Below are 16,070 nucleotides of genomic sequence, written 5' to 3' on the forward strand. Positions count from 1 at the left end.
CCCTCACGGAAACAATGATGTATGGACCATTAGGAATCTAGAAATGCAAACCAAACTTCATTTGGAGCTCCCCAACTAAAGCGCAACGTGGGGCACATTGCGTTTTCTCCTCCATGACTGTGCTAAAATATGCAAAAATTCTCAAAAAACTAAATTTCCTCCAAAACTTTTCAAAATTGGTATGTGAGGTCATGAAGTAGTATGATATTCTATGAGAGAGGCATCAACAAGAAAATCTAACTTTTCCTTCCCTTTTCGCTTAATTAGGGTTTCATTGAGCTTCTCCTTCAATTACTTGACCTTAACCTTAGCAATCAGGTTTCTTGTGTAATAATGGGAAGCCATGTGTTTCTGCAATATTTTGTCTCTATTAGCCCTCTTGAGAAGCTTCTCCAAGTGAAATTTACCTTGTTAATCCAAAATTCCCTATCTTCATTAATTTATGCTTCAATTAGGTCAACCTAAGTCATCTGCTCTCTTTGTTGTTGAAGTGTTATTTTGAGGCCTTTGGTCCTTTCCCTTTTCCTTGTTACTTGCTCTTCATGTTCCTCTGAAACTTCTGCATCCATCACTACCTTTCCCTTGACATCCTCTTTACCAACATCAACCCCATGCTTTTCCAAAAGTAGTTGCTTTACCTTCAACTACTGATTTTCCTACTCTATAAATGAAATCATGAAGTTTTCCTTGGATAAATTGTCCTTGAGCTTTGCTATCTCATTATATTTCTCCTTTACAACCTGATCCATTATTTTATGCTCCTTACTAGCCTCCAATTCAACCATTTCAGTGTCAAGATGACAAGTTTCCTCATGTTGTGATTGTAATCCATGTTTTGTTGATGTTGTTGATGTGAGCTTGGCCCCTTCCACATGATGTGGAGTAAACACAAGCCTCTTTCCCTTCTGACAATTCGGAGTTATTTCAGTTCTAAGTATCTTCTCAACTGTAGGTCTCTTTGAAGAACTACCTTTCACACGCTTAGATGGGGCTGATAATGTACTTGGGCTTGCAGATTGACTAGTAGAAGACAATAAAACATCTGATTGAATGAAAGTTTCCCAAGTGATATTCTTTTGATTCAGCTGATGCAGTACAATAATCTTGATGAGGGCATGGTGGAAAAGGCTCTTTTCATGGTCACTCTGCCTATGCTACACCTTTTATGCCATCTTAGCCAGACTTTTGTAGAGGTAATAGGCTAGGTTTAGTGGCTTTACTCTTGTGAAATGCATGAGTAATCTGACATGGTATTTGTACAACCTTGAGAATCTGCCTTCACATGTAAATTATTTCATTATGACCTTCATCAATGGAGAAAATTTTTCAAGGAGCTGTGCAAAAGGAAAAAATTTCTTAATGGTTTGTCTATAGTGGCCTTTGATGAAGGGTTGATAGTTTTGCAGGCCCAAATATAAGTTCTTAAACCATTTTTCTCCATTATTAGGTATCCATATGGCTGTTGTTATGATCTCAATTGAAATAGTGAATGTGACACCTGCAATAATAACCTTATCCCTCCTCAAATGAGTGGCAAACAGACTAGTCAATTTATCATGGTATTTGACCCTTTCAACCAACTCACAAAACCCTAAACATTCTGCATTCTCAAAGCACTACTTGGATAGTGGGGAAGACATCAGCTCCTCAGTGTTTAGGGGTTCATACCTCAATATTTGACCTCCTTTGTTATAGGTTTTCTTCTCCTCCTCCATTTGATTGTTTTGCAAGTGAAACCCTAGCTAGGAAAACAGGGGATTGGAAAGATGTGATGGGATGGAGGGTTTAGGGAAGGGGAAGAGGGGTAGGAAAATTTAGGGAGGTGGGTAGGGGTGTTAGGGACCCCTGGGAAGTGGAATGAGGGAAAATGAGCATAGGGTATGATCCAGGGAATTAAAACACATAAAAACACAGCGAAGGGAGCAAAATAGGTTTTGCAACATGAAATCAAATGAAACAAGGCTATGGAGAGATGAAGAGTGTTCAACTTACTTGCAGGAGGCTGATAGATACTTTCATTTTCTGAAGAAACCTTTCAGAACCAGTATTAGGGCTTGAAACAAGAAAATGCAGCGAAATTACAACAAAACGCAGCGAAAATGAGAAAAGACAGCGAATGGTTAGAAAACGCAGCGAAATGCAGGGAAAACATAGTGAAATGATTCTAATAACTTTTGGGAGTGTTTTTTCCTCTAAAAATACAGAGAAACTATCTAGTGATGGATGAGAGCTTCTTTGGCAATGAACATAAGGGTGAGAGGTGGAATGAAGTGGTCTTTATAGGCTATAGAACTCAACTTTATAATGGTAGGGTGGCCCACCATAATTTTCATTTTGCTTTTGATAAAACTATGTAACTTGGAACTTTTACATGCAACTTTGAAACATAACTTATTACATCATTTTAAAGTGAATTACACTTAGAAACAAAACTTTTTTAACAAACCCTACCACTAATCCTTCATTTCTCGGTTTATTGAATGAAATGACAATTTTGATGACTCTAACCCTAATGACCTAATGGAGACACTTGGTTGAATGAAGACCGTGGTGACATCACTAAGACGATGATGATGATGATTTTTTCAATGATGGCACATCCAACTGAGTGATGACAGTGGCCAGAACATGAAAATTTTGAAGGAGTAGCAATAGACCTAGACCTAGACACACTACCCAGTGACCAAATTTTATTTTGAAAACTTGGTGAAATGATTAAAATTTGACTTTGGACCCCTAACACAACCTTGTAAGAGAATATTTGGTCACTGGTGACAGGCAAAATGGACTGACACTAACAAGTCCAACCTCTACATCCTACTCAAGTGGTTTCGTCCTCCTTTCCTGGCACAATGGAACTCCCTCTATTGCAACAGATAGACAAAATGGAGTCATGGTGATGAGTGCCCTTCCAATGTCGAATGATGCTCCATGATCCTGTGTCTCAGTCGATTGGCTCCAATATGCCCTCGATCTGCAGTTTTACTGAGCTATCCTCGTTTATTGACTGATCTTAAACGCTGGTTTTGATGCCTATTGCTTGAGATCTGACCATAGGCCTTTCTTCTGACGCCTTAACAGTCTGGATCGCTGATCCGGACTTAAACAGGAACGCAACAAAATACAGAGATAACCATATACACAAAGATGCAGCGGAAATAATACTTCATTTCATTAATGGAAAATATTGAAATATGCTTACAACCAAAAATAGAAATAAACCAGCTAGGGCGATGGTAGCTTATCTCTTAGAAGAGATGTGGCGGCTACATGCCTCTGAACTGTGTTACAATGAGGCTCGAAGGCCTATTTATTGTTGAGAAACAACGGAAAACCCTTCACATCCCAAAACCTAACCCTAGAAGATGAAACGCCAAATTGTGGGCCCCGTTTGGGTAAATTGGTACATCAATTTCCCAGGGTCGTAACTTTGGCATACGATCTCTGTTTGATGCATACAATAGCTCGTTAGAAAGATCTATCAGAGCACTACCACTTTGGGTTCAAGGACAACATCGGTCCAAGGACCCATGTTGCCCCCAGATTTCCCAAAAAACGTCGTTTAGGGCCTCAAAACGGCTCCGGAAGTTCAGGACCCGAAAAACTGCTAAAAATAGTAAACTGTGCTACAATTTAGGAAACTGAAAAGACTGAAAGAGACAGTTGTGGGGGTCCAAATGGGATAGGTGGGTGGCCACCAACATCCACCTGGATCATTCCTCCCCCCTTAGGAAGAAATGGTCCCCATTGCGTTGAGTTCCTCCCTGAGATGAGGAAGCTTCTGCTGAGCTGGGTCTTTGGTGAGCTGTTCTGCAATCTCTGATGTGTCTAGAAATGGTGGGAAGCATGGTCAATGACAGTCCACATTGAACACTCGATGCAAGCAAAAGGAATGGAGGAATGTTGTGCTTCAAAGCATTGTTGCCCGTAGCCTTGGTACTGGTGTAAGGACCATGTCAGAGTGGTCTGAGTTTCTGATGGGTTCTGGTAAGGCGTTCTCTCTGCAGATGCAACCAAACTTTGTCACCCATCTAAAACTTGTGTGGTACCCCTGTGGGTGAGGAGAAGTTGTTCCTGTGTTCTGTCGTGACCGTATCCCTTTGATGCTGCTGCGTGGAGGAACCCTTCGCAGGGGTCATGGATGTAGCAACGATCTTCCCCTTACTTTTGGAGTGAACCAGACAGATGAATTTACTGGTCTGGGAGATGAGCTTGCTGCCTTTCTTAGCAGTGATCAAAGAGGTGGCGGTAGGTGGGGCTACCTCCGGTATCCTGTATAATGAATCACCCAAAGAAATAATGACAGCGTGAGGCCTTGAATCATACACAGCATGTCGCCTCCACAAGTATGGTTGGCCTAATAATACATCACAAACATCCAAAGGTGTAACATCACACAATACCTCGTTTATGAAGGGCTTGATGTTGTAGGGAAGGCGACACTGCTAGCGAACTTTGAGATCTCGTCCTTCATGAAGCCACCCGATACTGTACGGCTGTGGGTGTGGTGTAGTTGGTAGGCCCAACCGCTTCACGACCTCTACTGAAATGAGGTTCTTTTGGCTGCCACTGTCGACAATGAATTACAGTGGCGAACCCTTCACCCACATCTATGAGTGGAAAAGACGCTCCCCTTCCTCTGGATTTTCGAGATCATTTTTTTGGATCTTAGCGGTGGCAACAGTGGCGCTGGGATCCGCATCAATGATCTGCTTCCCTTTGCCATTCCCCTTGTCAGGTTCTGGCTCAGGATCGGAACATGCATCTGATTCAGAAGCCTTTAACTCGGCCACCAGAGACTGCTTGGTCCAACACTCACTTGTGTTATGAGTGGGACTCTTGTGGAACTCACACCACTTTCCTTTGTCCTTCTTCGGCTTCGTGGTGTTGTTCTTTTCTTGTAGCTTCGATTTTCCTTTGGGCTTCGGATTTGTAGATCCAAAGTCTCGCTTCTTCTGTTTGAACTTTTGCTCGATTTTGACAGTGTATCGGTACGCCGTGCCGAGCGAGGAGATGTTCAAGAACTCCATCTCTTCCTGGATGTATCTGTGTAGGCAGTCGTGGTATTTGAGTACCAGATGCAGCTCATAATCTTTGATACCCAACTATGTGCGAAGGGTATGAAAAATGTTTGTGAATTCCGGCACATCTTGGTCTCGTGCCTGCCGCAGTGTGGTCCATTTGATGTATTTGTCCTTGTAGCTTTTGACAGGGTAGTACTGCTCCTTGATGGCATCCCGGAATGAATCCCAAGTGGGTGCGGCTGAAAATAGTGAGCCTGTGCTTTCATCCTTCTGCTCGCAGTAGGTTTCCCACCAATCCTTGACGTGGGGGGCTGATTTGAGAAGAGCGAAAACAATCTTTTCCCGACTCGAAAATTCATGAACAGGAAAATAACCCTCTAGCAGATTTAACCATTTATCTACGGCATCTGCATCTATTTGACCCTCGAATATGGGGATTTCAAAATTAACTTGTACCTTAAAGGGTGTGGCATTTCCAGAGTAGCTGTTGGAAGTCGATGCGTCGCTTCTGGGTAGCCGCTGAAGGATCTGGGCAAAGCTGTCCATCATCGCATTCCGTTGTCGCTCGAGGGCTTCTTCGAGCAAGATTTTGATAGGATCTCCTACCCCCTTGTCTTTCTTCTCATCCGCCATGGGAGGCCGTCGGGATTTGCGAGGCTAGTCTTGCAAAGGTTCGACCAGTTCAAGCCCTAACTCCTTATATCCCGACCTCGTTGGGGACATGCAAAGAAAAACAGAGAAAAAGCATACCGCTCTGATACCACTGATCCGCATTTTAAACAGGAACGCAACAAAATACAAAGATAACCATATACACAAAGATGCAGCGGAAATAATACTTCATTTCATTAATGGAAAATACTGAAATATGCTTACAACCAGAAATAGAAATAAACCAGCTAGGGCGATGGTAGCTTATCTCTGAGAAGAGATGTGGCGGCTACATGCCTATGAACTGTGTTACAATGAGGCTCGAAGGCCTATTTATTGTTGAGAAACAATGGAAAACCCTTCACATCCCAAAACCTAACCCTAGAAGATGAAACGCCAAATTGTGGGCCCCGTTTGGGTAAATTGGTACATCAATTTCCCGGCATCGTAACTTTGGCATACGATCTCCATTTGACGCGTACAATAGCTCGTTAGAAAGATCTATCCGAGCACTACCACTTTGGGAAGGGAAACATTGGTCTATGGACCCTTGTTGCCCCCAAATTTCCCAAAAAACGTCGTTTAGGGCCTCAAAATGGCTCCGGAAGTTTAGGACTCGAAAAACTGCTAAAAATAGTAAACTGTGCTACAATTTAGGAAACTGAAAAGACTGAAAGAGATAGTTGTGGGGGTCCAAATGGGACAGGTGGGTGGCCACCAACATCCACCTGGATCAATCGCTGAGTTAATTGATGCACACGAGTGATTAATAGCTCTATCTAGTAGTTGGGACTTCCTCTGTGCTATGTTGGACTTGTAATGCCTAGACTTTGGCCCGAAAACCCTACAAAGTTGAGCTCAAGAAAAATTTGGAGAATGAACATTGAAACAGATATAGAATTTGGATACATTGAAACAGATATAGAATTTGGATACATTGAAACCACCATTGATTTGTTTGGTGCTAATTTCTAGCTTTGATCTTCAAATCCCTGGGGCAGAGGCTAGCTTTTGCGACACCTTTAGCCAATGGTGCTTCCTTTGATCTTTGGCTTCAACCTTGGATGTGCAGCTACCTTTACCATCCAATGAATAGCTGTGAGTTAACAAACACTCGCTCCACGACCTCTGTGATCTATTCTTCATTCATAATCCATGTAATATCCCTCATCTTCTGACTAATGTTAACTGTAAAATTGAGATGCATTCCTACCCTGATCTCCAGGTACTGTCGCATTGGTGTCTGACCCTCACAATTGGCGCTCACAATTCACCACTTAACTCACTATGAATGACCTTGGGCTGGACTCGACCAAGTGTTGAATCTTGTTGGTGTGAGTCCAATTGGCGCTCTATCCAACATGCAACATTATTATACCAACCATCTAAAAACGAATGGCTGAGTCAAATAGCCCCATCACACAATGAAGCAAACTTTATGTTTGATTGCAGAGAGTAGCAATTCCCAATCGACAAGGTGGCTCCCAAATTTGAAGCATCTGGTCCCTCTTTAACACGTTATGGGCATCTATCTGATGCAATAGTCTTCCACAATCTTCTCAATGTTGACATTCAACAAATATCACCTCTTGAATTTGAATGTGAATGGGCAGAACTACAGATCTGGTACACCAGATCCAATCTAATAAGCTTTGCAAGAAGAATAACAATTCTCAAAATAATTAATTGAAAAATAAAATAGCAACTAGGGTGATATTAAATATCACCGAAGACGAGAATGTCTGCTAGGGTGAAAATAAATTCCTTTGTGAAGAAGCACAGCTCTGATACCATTGTAAGATTCCCAACGATAAAAAAATCGATAGATCTAGAACATCTTAGTTTAAAACAACTTTTCATTAAGAACAGGAACACAAACAAGATCTAGGAATGCAACCCTTTTATTTATATTATTAGCTGAAAACAAAATACACATCCATACAATAAAACTGGAGCTTAGACTGCTCAATTGTGGACCCAAATTCACCATGTCACCACGTCTCGGGATCAAAAGTGAAACTGGCCATTACAAGTTCTCAAGAAAACACAATAAGATAGATAACCCAGAATGATCCAAATGCTTTGTTTCTATCCTCTTTTATAGGCTTCATGGACTCTCTAAAGACCCTATTTTATTATTTTCCCTCCAAAAATGAAAGCAAATACCATGGGTTTACACCATGGGAAAATACCAAGGTAAATAGCATAGACAGAAAATACCACAATAAATACCATAAATATTACATCATGGACATCATTCTTCAAATAAAATGAAATTGTTTTATTATTTTACAAAGTAATTAATTCAATTATTCAAAAACTTGCAATTAGCTTTTACAAGGAATCAAAATATAGTACTATTTTATAAATATCATTGCAATATCCTTTAAATAGCTTTTACAGGGAATCAAAATATAGTACTATTTTATAAATATCATTGCAATATCCTTTAAAAAAAAATAGAGCAAACTCTTTAAAACCCCAATAACACAATTTTTATTAAAGAAATATAACTTTAAAAAATCATTTGCCATAACCATTATAGACATAATGATTAGTGCGTATGATGCATGGCATCATAACACATAAATAAAATTATATTTTAATAAAATATTAATTATTTAAGATTAAATTTGATAATAATGAATTATACCTTTGATTTTTGGTGATTACATAAAGAAAGCATAAAAATAAAATTCATAAATGCCAACCAGAATAGTAATAAATGTAAGCAAAATATTTAAGAGTAAATACAAATAAACGTAATAAGAATCAGAAGTAAGAAGATTTGCAAGGAAGCAATACAGAAAAATTGTTAACATTATTTGTTTTTAATATTATAGTGTATGGAAATAACTTTAATTTGAAACTAATATTTTTTTTAAATGGTTTCGGACAAAATTATTTATATTTAAATGATTTAAAAACACATATTTATATTTAAATGGTTTCAAAAAATTATTCAAGTTTTCATTTGTATTCGAAATAATCTTATGTCCAAGCAAAGGAGCTGTTAAAAGGCAATCACTAGTTCCAATTTGAACAGTACTTGCACTTAAAAACTAAAATTCCAAGTATAATTATATTATTATTTATTTATTTTTAATGTTGTTCAGAAAGATATCATACATGGACCTGTTACAGCATTGCTAAAGGATATGGGGAAGGTAAGCGTTGCTTCTGCTGGACTTCTTGTGGTCGCCCATGCTTTAGAAAGACTTGACGATGCTTTTACCAACAACAAAAAGTGCTGGGATCTAATTAAAGAAATGAGTTACGTTGCAAGTGTTGTTAAAAGATTAAAGGAAAGCCCCCAGGGAATGGCGCAGTTTGTAATGGAAGAAGCAACATCATTGTTAATTGAAGGTGCGATTATGTGCTGTAATCAAATTGACGGTTCCGCCTGGAAAAAGTAAGTACTCAACATCCCGTGGTTAATGTTATCTACCACGCTGTGTATATATAGTACAGGTCAAATGCACACAAAGGCCATGCTTAATACCCAAGGATAGGAAATAAGTGTTTTCATTGTTTGATTGCAGATTATTCTCATCGTCAAAAATCAAAGGAGATCTGAGTGACATTAGACAGAAGTTACATGCCATGTACTTGCAAATTAATACCGAAATCGGGTTTCGTGTTTTAAGTGCCGTCGAGCGTGAGGGGAGGTCCCCTTTGTCGAAAGGATACCCTACACATGCTGGTAAATATGCAACCAAGTTAATTTATTTAATTTTATGAAAACATGCTAGTAAATATGCAACGAAGTTAATTTATTTTATTTGTGAAGTTATTCATAATGTTATTCCCTTATTAAAAACTTTAAATATTGATCTGGTCTTGAATATTGTGGCAACAGTTGGAATCGACGAGCCAATTAAGGAGGTTTTTCGTCTTTTGGAAATTGAAAGTGATCAGAAGGCTGTCACGGTTATCCTCCACGGTTTCGGAGGGACGGGTAAAACGACCCTCGGAGATGCGGTCTTTTCAGAAGTTGGGGGATGTAAATATTCCAAGGTTCGGCTTTTTAAAGATATCAACTCAACTCCTGATATAACAGAGTTGCAAAAACAGATATTAAAAGATTTGGTGGAACCTGGAGAGACTATTCCAGAAATTAGATAGCCTGAGGATGGACAGCGAGAGCTGGAACGCGTGTTAGCGAATGTCGATGCCTTCATTTACATCGATAATGTTCTGGAGGCACGTGCGCTTAGAATGCTTTTGCCACATGATATCACTAAAGCAAAGAAGGTCAGGTTCCTTCTTACAGCACGTGACCATGGAGTGAAGATTTCATGTCCAAGGTCTGGTACAATACCCAAAATCTATGAGATGAAGGGCATTCAGCCTCAATCAGCATTGATGATTTTAAAGAGGGAAATAAAGGAAGGAATAAATGATACACAATTCGATCAGATCACACAAATATGTGGCAAAATTCCACTCATGTTGGCATTGGTGGCATCATTCATAGGTCGCTCTGATAATAAAGAGGAAGCTTATTCTACAGTGATGCGACAGAAAGAGAAATGGACAAGTGATGAGTTTCAGGAGATTGTTAAAATGTTAATTTGAACAGCGCGGTGGAGGTTTTCGGAAAACCACCGTGGTCTCCCCGCACCACCATTCGGCGAAGGTTGTTTCCGTATGAAGGGTGCCGCTGCAATCACAACCCGCCACGCGTCTCATGTACGAACACCCCAAAACCATTTTCCCCGGACGGTAACGAGCGTTTGTTTTGCTGGAGGTTGGCGTGCGAACAACGTTGGATCGGCTCAGCGATTTGATCGCATGATCTCCGCCGTTGACTTCCAGAATGTGCTGTCCGCCCACGTCACATCAAATCTTGTCATTTTCTTGTTGACCGCCGTAGGTGGAAACTTATGGTTTTTAATGCCTGTCGTATTTTCTTTGGTGGAGGCTTTAATACGTTATGGGCTTGTTTTAATATAGTAATGGGCACATTTTTTTATATATTTTTTTTGTACACGTTGTTATATGTAAAACAAAAAAAACAACCCGTGTGCTGTAGTTTTTGTGTGAAGTTTTTTTTTATGTGGTGAGTGGTGCATGCGCATGGCATTATGTAAGTTTTTTTTTGTTTTGTTTTTCTTGCCGTAAGCACAAAAACGCACAGCAGTGCGAGAGATAAAAGGGATGTAATGTTTTGTTACGCTGGCCATTTTGAAAAACAGAGGTATGTTTTGAAATTGGTTTATGTAACATCCACAGCAGTGGAAAACAAGAAAATACAGAGACAGAGTTTTTTTTTTGTAATTCCCTCTTTGCACAGAGGAAGAAATATGTAACAGAGTTTCAGTTTTAATTAATAGAAATGCTTTGTGACTGTGTAATGGTGTCTTCTGAGTCATTTTGATTTTAAGAGGTTCTTGTCAAAAGATCCTGGACAGAGAAAACAGAGCATTGTCTCTGTGGTGAATTTTATTCTGGTTTTGGTATTTCTCCATTAAAAATACCCAACAGTGGTATCGGAGCAAGGCTTAGGCTCTTTGTAGGAGACAAAGAAGCTGAAGGGAGAAGGTTGTTGCTGCAGCAAAACCTCTCAGGCAGTTAGAAGACTCAGACAACGAAAGATTCAGGTATTCTCCAAAAGCATTTCTCTTGTTATTGCAGAAGACAGTCAGTTTTTTAAAAAAATCACAGTGAAAGATTTAAAACCATAGTTCAAGATGCAAGGAATGGCAAGCACAAGCATGGGTATGTTCAACACCCAGCTCCCACACTTTAATGGGAAGAACTATGACTACTGGTCTATAACCATGAGAGCTTTGTTCATCGCTCAAGATATATGGGAACTAGTAGAATATGGGTTTGAGGAACCAGCAGATGAAAATGAGTTCAATGCACTAACTCAGGGAGAGAAGGATCAGCTGAAGCTCAATAGGAAGAAGGATGCAAAAGCCATTGTCTTGTTGTATCAAGCAGTGGACCAGAGTATATTCCCAAGGATAGCAGCAGCTACAACATCACACAATGCATGGCAAACCCTCAAGACTGCCTATCAAGGCATGGAGAGAGTAAAGACAGCAAAATTGCAAATGCTGAGAAAGGATTTTGAAAACTTGAACATGAAGGAGTCAGATAACATTGACTCATTCTTCACTCATGTTATTGGTGTAATCACACAAATGAGAACTCATGGAGAAACAATTGAAGATAGAAGAATAGTGGAGAAAATATTGAGGGTCTTACCCTCAAGGTTCGATGCCATAGTCACCACCATTGAAGAGACAAAGGATCTCTCAAAATATTCAGTTGATGAGCTACATGCATCACTGATAACTCATGAGCAGAGGTTGAGTAGGAATGAAAACTCATCCCTAGAGCAAGCCTTCAAGACCCAGATGTCCTTTGGAAGAGGAAGAGGTCAAGGCAGAGGAAACAAGAGAGGAAGAGGCAGAAGCCAGAACAGAGGTGGAAGGAACAGCACAGCAAATGCACAAGGAAGAGGCAGCAATCCAAATCAGAACCAAGGTCAAGGCAGCAGCCAACAAAGAGATCAGTATCAGGCTCAAGGACAAAGGTATGATAAATCTAATGTTCAATGCTATTATTGCAAAAGGTATGGACATTATGCTAGTGATTGTAGAAAGAAACAACATGATATGAACAGCAGACAAAATGCAAATGTTACAAGAGAAAACAGCAGTCAAGAAAATGTCCTGTTAGCTTGTAACATGGCTGAAACACATAGTGAGGACATATGGTTTTTAGACTCAGGTTGCAGCAACCATATGACAGGGAATGTAGCCCTCTTTTCAGCCTTAAATCAGAATTTGAAATCAGAGGTCACACTAGGAACTGATAGTAAAGTGTCTGTTATGGGAAAAGGGGAGGTAAAAATATTTACAAAGCAAGGAGAAAGGAAAACCATAGCAGATGTATACTATGTCCCTGGAATGAGATGTAACCTATTGAGTGTTGGACAACTTATCCAAAAGGGTTACAATGTTTACTTTGAAAATGATGTGTGCACCATCATGGATATACCACCCAGCAAAAGATGCATTGCTGAAGTGAAGATGACAAGGAACAGAATGTTCCCTCTTAGAATAAGAGCAGACTTGAAGAACAAGAAGGAAATGGCAGCAGTCACCCAAGAGGCCTTCCAAAGCGTGCCAAAGGATGAGAACTGGTTATGGCACTTGAGATTCGGGCATCTAAATTTTGGAGGTCTAAACTTATTGAGCAGAAAAGGAATGGTAAAGGGATTACCGTTGATAGAAAAGCCGGACAGCCTTTGTGAAGGTTGTATATTGGGCAAACAACATAGAGAGAGTTTTCCATCAGGGAAAAGTATAAGGGCAAAGGCACCCTTAGAGATTATCCACTCAGATTTGTGTGGACCAATGCAAGCTCCATCATTAGCTGGCAGCCTATATTTCTTGACATTCATTGATGATTTTACAAGAAGGACTTGGATATATTTCCTCAAGAACAAAAGTGAAGTCTTTGAGAAATTCCAAAACTTCAAAGCACTTGTGGAGAACCAAAGCGGGCTGCACATAAAAGTATTGAGAACTGATAGAGGAGGTGAGTATATCTCCAATGAATTCCTAAAGTTCTGTAGAGAAAATGGAATACATAAACAGTTCACAACTCGGTACACCCCACAGCAAAATGGAGTTGTTGAAAGGAAGAACAGAACCATCATGGAGATGGCAAGGAGCATGTTGAAGGCAAAGCACTTGCCAAATGAGTATTGGGCTGAAGCTGTACATTGTGCAGTGTATATTCTGAACAGGTGTCCTACAAAAGCAGTCATGAACAAAGTGCCAGAAGAGGCATGGAGTGGGAGAAAGCAAGGAGTCACCCACATGAGAGTTTTTGGGTGTGTGGCCTATGCACACATTCCAGATAAACTAAGGAGGAAGTTGGACAGCAAAGGGGAGAAATGCATCTTCATTGGATACAGTGATGAATCCAAAGCCTACAGGCTGTACATTCCATCTACCAAGAAGTTCTTTGTCAGCAGGGATGTTCAATTCATTGAAGAGGAAGCTTGGGATGGAAGCATAGAGAAAACAGTGAACATTAAAAGCTGTTTGCCTCATGATGAAGATGAAGAGGAGGTGGCTGAAATGAATCCCCAAACAGCAGCACCAACACAAGAACAGCAAGGTACACCATTGAGGATCAATGAGAGTGCTTCTCCAAGCACACCACAAGGAGGAAATTCAAGTGCATCTTCAAGCACTTGCACACCAAGTGAAAGAGGTAAGAAATTTAGAAATCTAAGTGAAATTTATGAAGAAGGAATGAATTCCTTATTTGCCTTGTTTTGTCATGTTGATGATCCTATTCATTTTGAAGAAGCTATTAAAGATAGGAAATGGATAGAAGCTATGGATGAGGAGATGAATGCCATAGAGAGGAACAAAACATGGGATTTGGTTGAGCTACCAAAAGGCAAAGAAGTCATTGGTGTGAAATGGGTCTACAAGACCAAGAGCAATGCTGAAGGCAAGATTGAAAGGCATAAAGCAAGGCTGGTTGTCAAAGGCTACAAGCAGCAGTATGGGAGAGATTATGAGGAGACTTTCGCCCCGGTTGCAAGAATGGAAACCGTGAGAGCAGTGATGTCCATAGCAGCTCAAAACAAATGGAAAGTCTACCAAATGGATGTGAAATCAGCATTCCTAAATGGAGTGTTAATGGAAGAGGTCTATGTGGAACAGCCTCTCGGATATGAGAAGAAAGGTGAAGAGCACAAAGTGTGCAAATTGAAGAAAGCTCTTTATGGGCTGAAGCAAGCGCCAAGAGCATGGTACAGCAGGATAGATTCATATCTATTGGAGAATGAATTTGACAAATGTGAAGGAGAACCCACAGTCTACATCAAGGAAAAGGATGGTAAAATTTTAATTGTTGTCTTGTATGTAGATGATGTTATTTTCACTGGAAATGATATTTATCTTATTGAGAATTTTAAATCAGTCATGAAGAATGAATTTGAAATGACTGACATGGGTTTGTTGAGATACTTCTTAGGCATAGAAGTAGATCAAAATGAAAAAGGAATTTTTATATCTCAAGCAAGATATGTAAATCAAGTTTTGGGCAGATTTAAGATGGAAGAATGCAAGGCAGCAATCACTCCCACAGTAATGGGATTAAAGCTCAGCAGAGAGGACAGCAGCAAGGATTTTGATCCTAGCTTGTACAAAAGCATTGTGGGCAGCCTTATGTATTTAACAGCAACTAGGCCTGATATTATGTATGCTGTTAGTTTGATTTCCAGGTTCATGGAGAGGCCAAAGGAGGCACATTGGCAGGCAGCAAAGAGAATTTTGAGGTATGTCAAAGGCACTAAAATGTTTGGAATTTTATATCATGCCTCAGAACATTCAGATTTGGTTGGGTACACAGATAGCGATTGGGCTGGAAGTGTAGATGATCGGAAGAGCACTTCCGGTTATGTTTTCAATATGGGTTCAGGAGCCATCTCATGGGCTTCCAAGAAGCAGTCCATTGTAGCATTGTCTACAGCAGAGGCTGAATATGTGGCAGCGACAGCAGCAGCATGTCAGGCAGTATGGATGAGAAGGATGTTGAGAAGCTTAGGCCAAGAGCAGGCAAAAGCGACAGTGGTCTTTTGTGACAATAGCTCTGCTATTGCTTTGTCAAAGAATTCAGTGTTTCATAAGAGAACGAAACACATCGACACAAGGTTTCACTACATCAGAGAATTGGTGAGCAATGGAGAAATTGTCTTAGAACATTGCAGGACTCAGGAACAGGTTGCAGACATCTTGACAAAGCCACTGGCTCAGAAGAGTTTCGAATTTTTGAGAAAGTGTTTGGGAATGACTGAACGCGCAGCTGTTAAAATTAAAGGGGAGTGTTAAAATGTTAATTTGAACAGCGCGGTGGAGGTTTTCGGAAAACCACCGTGGTCTCCCCGCACCACCATTCGGCGAAGGTTGTTTCCGTATGAAGGGTGCCGCTGCAATCACAACCCGCCACGCGTCTCATGTACGAACACCCCAAAACCATTTTCCCCGGACGGTAACGAGCGTTTGTTTTGCTGGAGGTTGGCGTGCGAACAACGTTGGATCGGCTCAGCGATTTGATCGCATGATCTCCGCCGTTGACTTCCAGAATGTGCTGTCCGCCCACGTCACATCAAATCTTGTCATTTTCTTGTTGACCGCCGTAGGTGGAAACTTATGGTTTTTAATGCTTGTCGTATTTTCTTTGGTGGAGGCTTTAATACGTTATGGGCTTGTTTTAATATAGTAATGGGCACATTTTTTTTATATATTTTTTTTTGTACACGTTGTTATATGTAAAACAAAAAAAACAACCCGTGTGCTGTAGTTTTTGTGTGAAGTTTTTTATGTGGTGAGTGGTGCATGCGCACGGTATTAT

The 16,070-nt window shown here is 40.3% G+C and overlaps 1 protein-coding gene across 2 annotated transcripts in view; it reads left to right on the top strand.

Moving 5' to 3' along the window:
* Positions 1-10,691, top strand: part of LOC149198452 (uncharacterized) — a 50,004-nt gene extending 39,313 nt beyond the window's left edge. The window contains exons 5-7 of one of the 2 annotated variants that reach the window (XM_089399281.1): positions 8,792-9,087; positions 9,218-9,378; positions 9,535-10,691. In XM_089399281.1, the coding sequence (XP_089255407.1) occupies positions 8,792-9,087; positions 9,218-9,378; positions 9,535-9,800 (723 nt within the window). In that variant the 3' untranslated portion in view covers positions 9,801-10,691. The remainder of the gene's footprint in view (positions 1-8,791; positions 9,088-9,217; positions 9,379-9,534) is intronic. The other variant, XM_089399280.1, reaches the window with a different exon arrangement.
* The last annotated feature ends 5,379 nt before the right edge of the window (positions 10,692-16,070 follow it).

Source organism: Pinus tabuliformis, chromosome 2_1, assembly GCF_031772625.1.
Source record: "Pinus tabuliformis cultivar Carrire ecotype Pingquan chromosome 2_1, CPIR1, whole genome shotgun sequence".
NCBI classification, from domain to species: Eukaryota; Viridiplantae; Streptophyta; class Pinopsida; order Pinales; family Pinaceae; genus Pinus; species Pinus tabuliformis.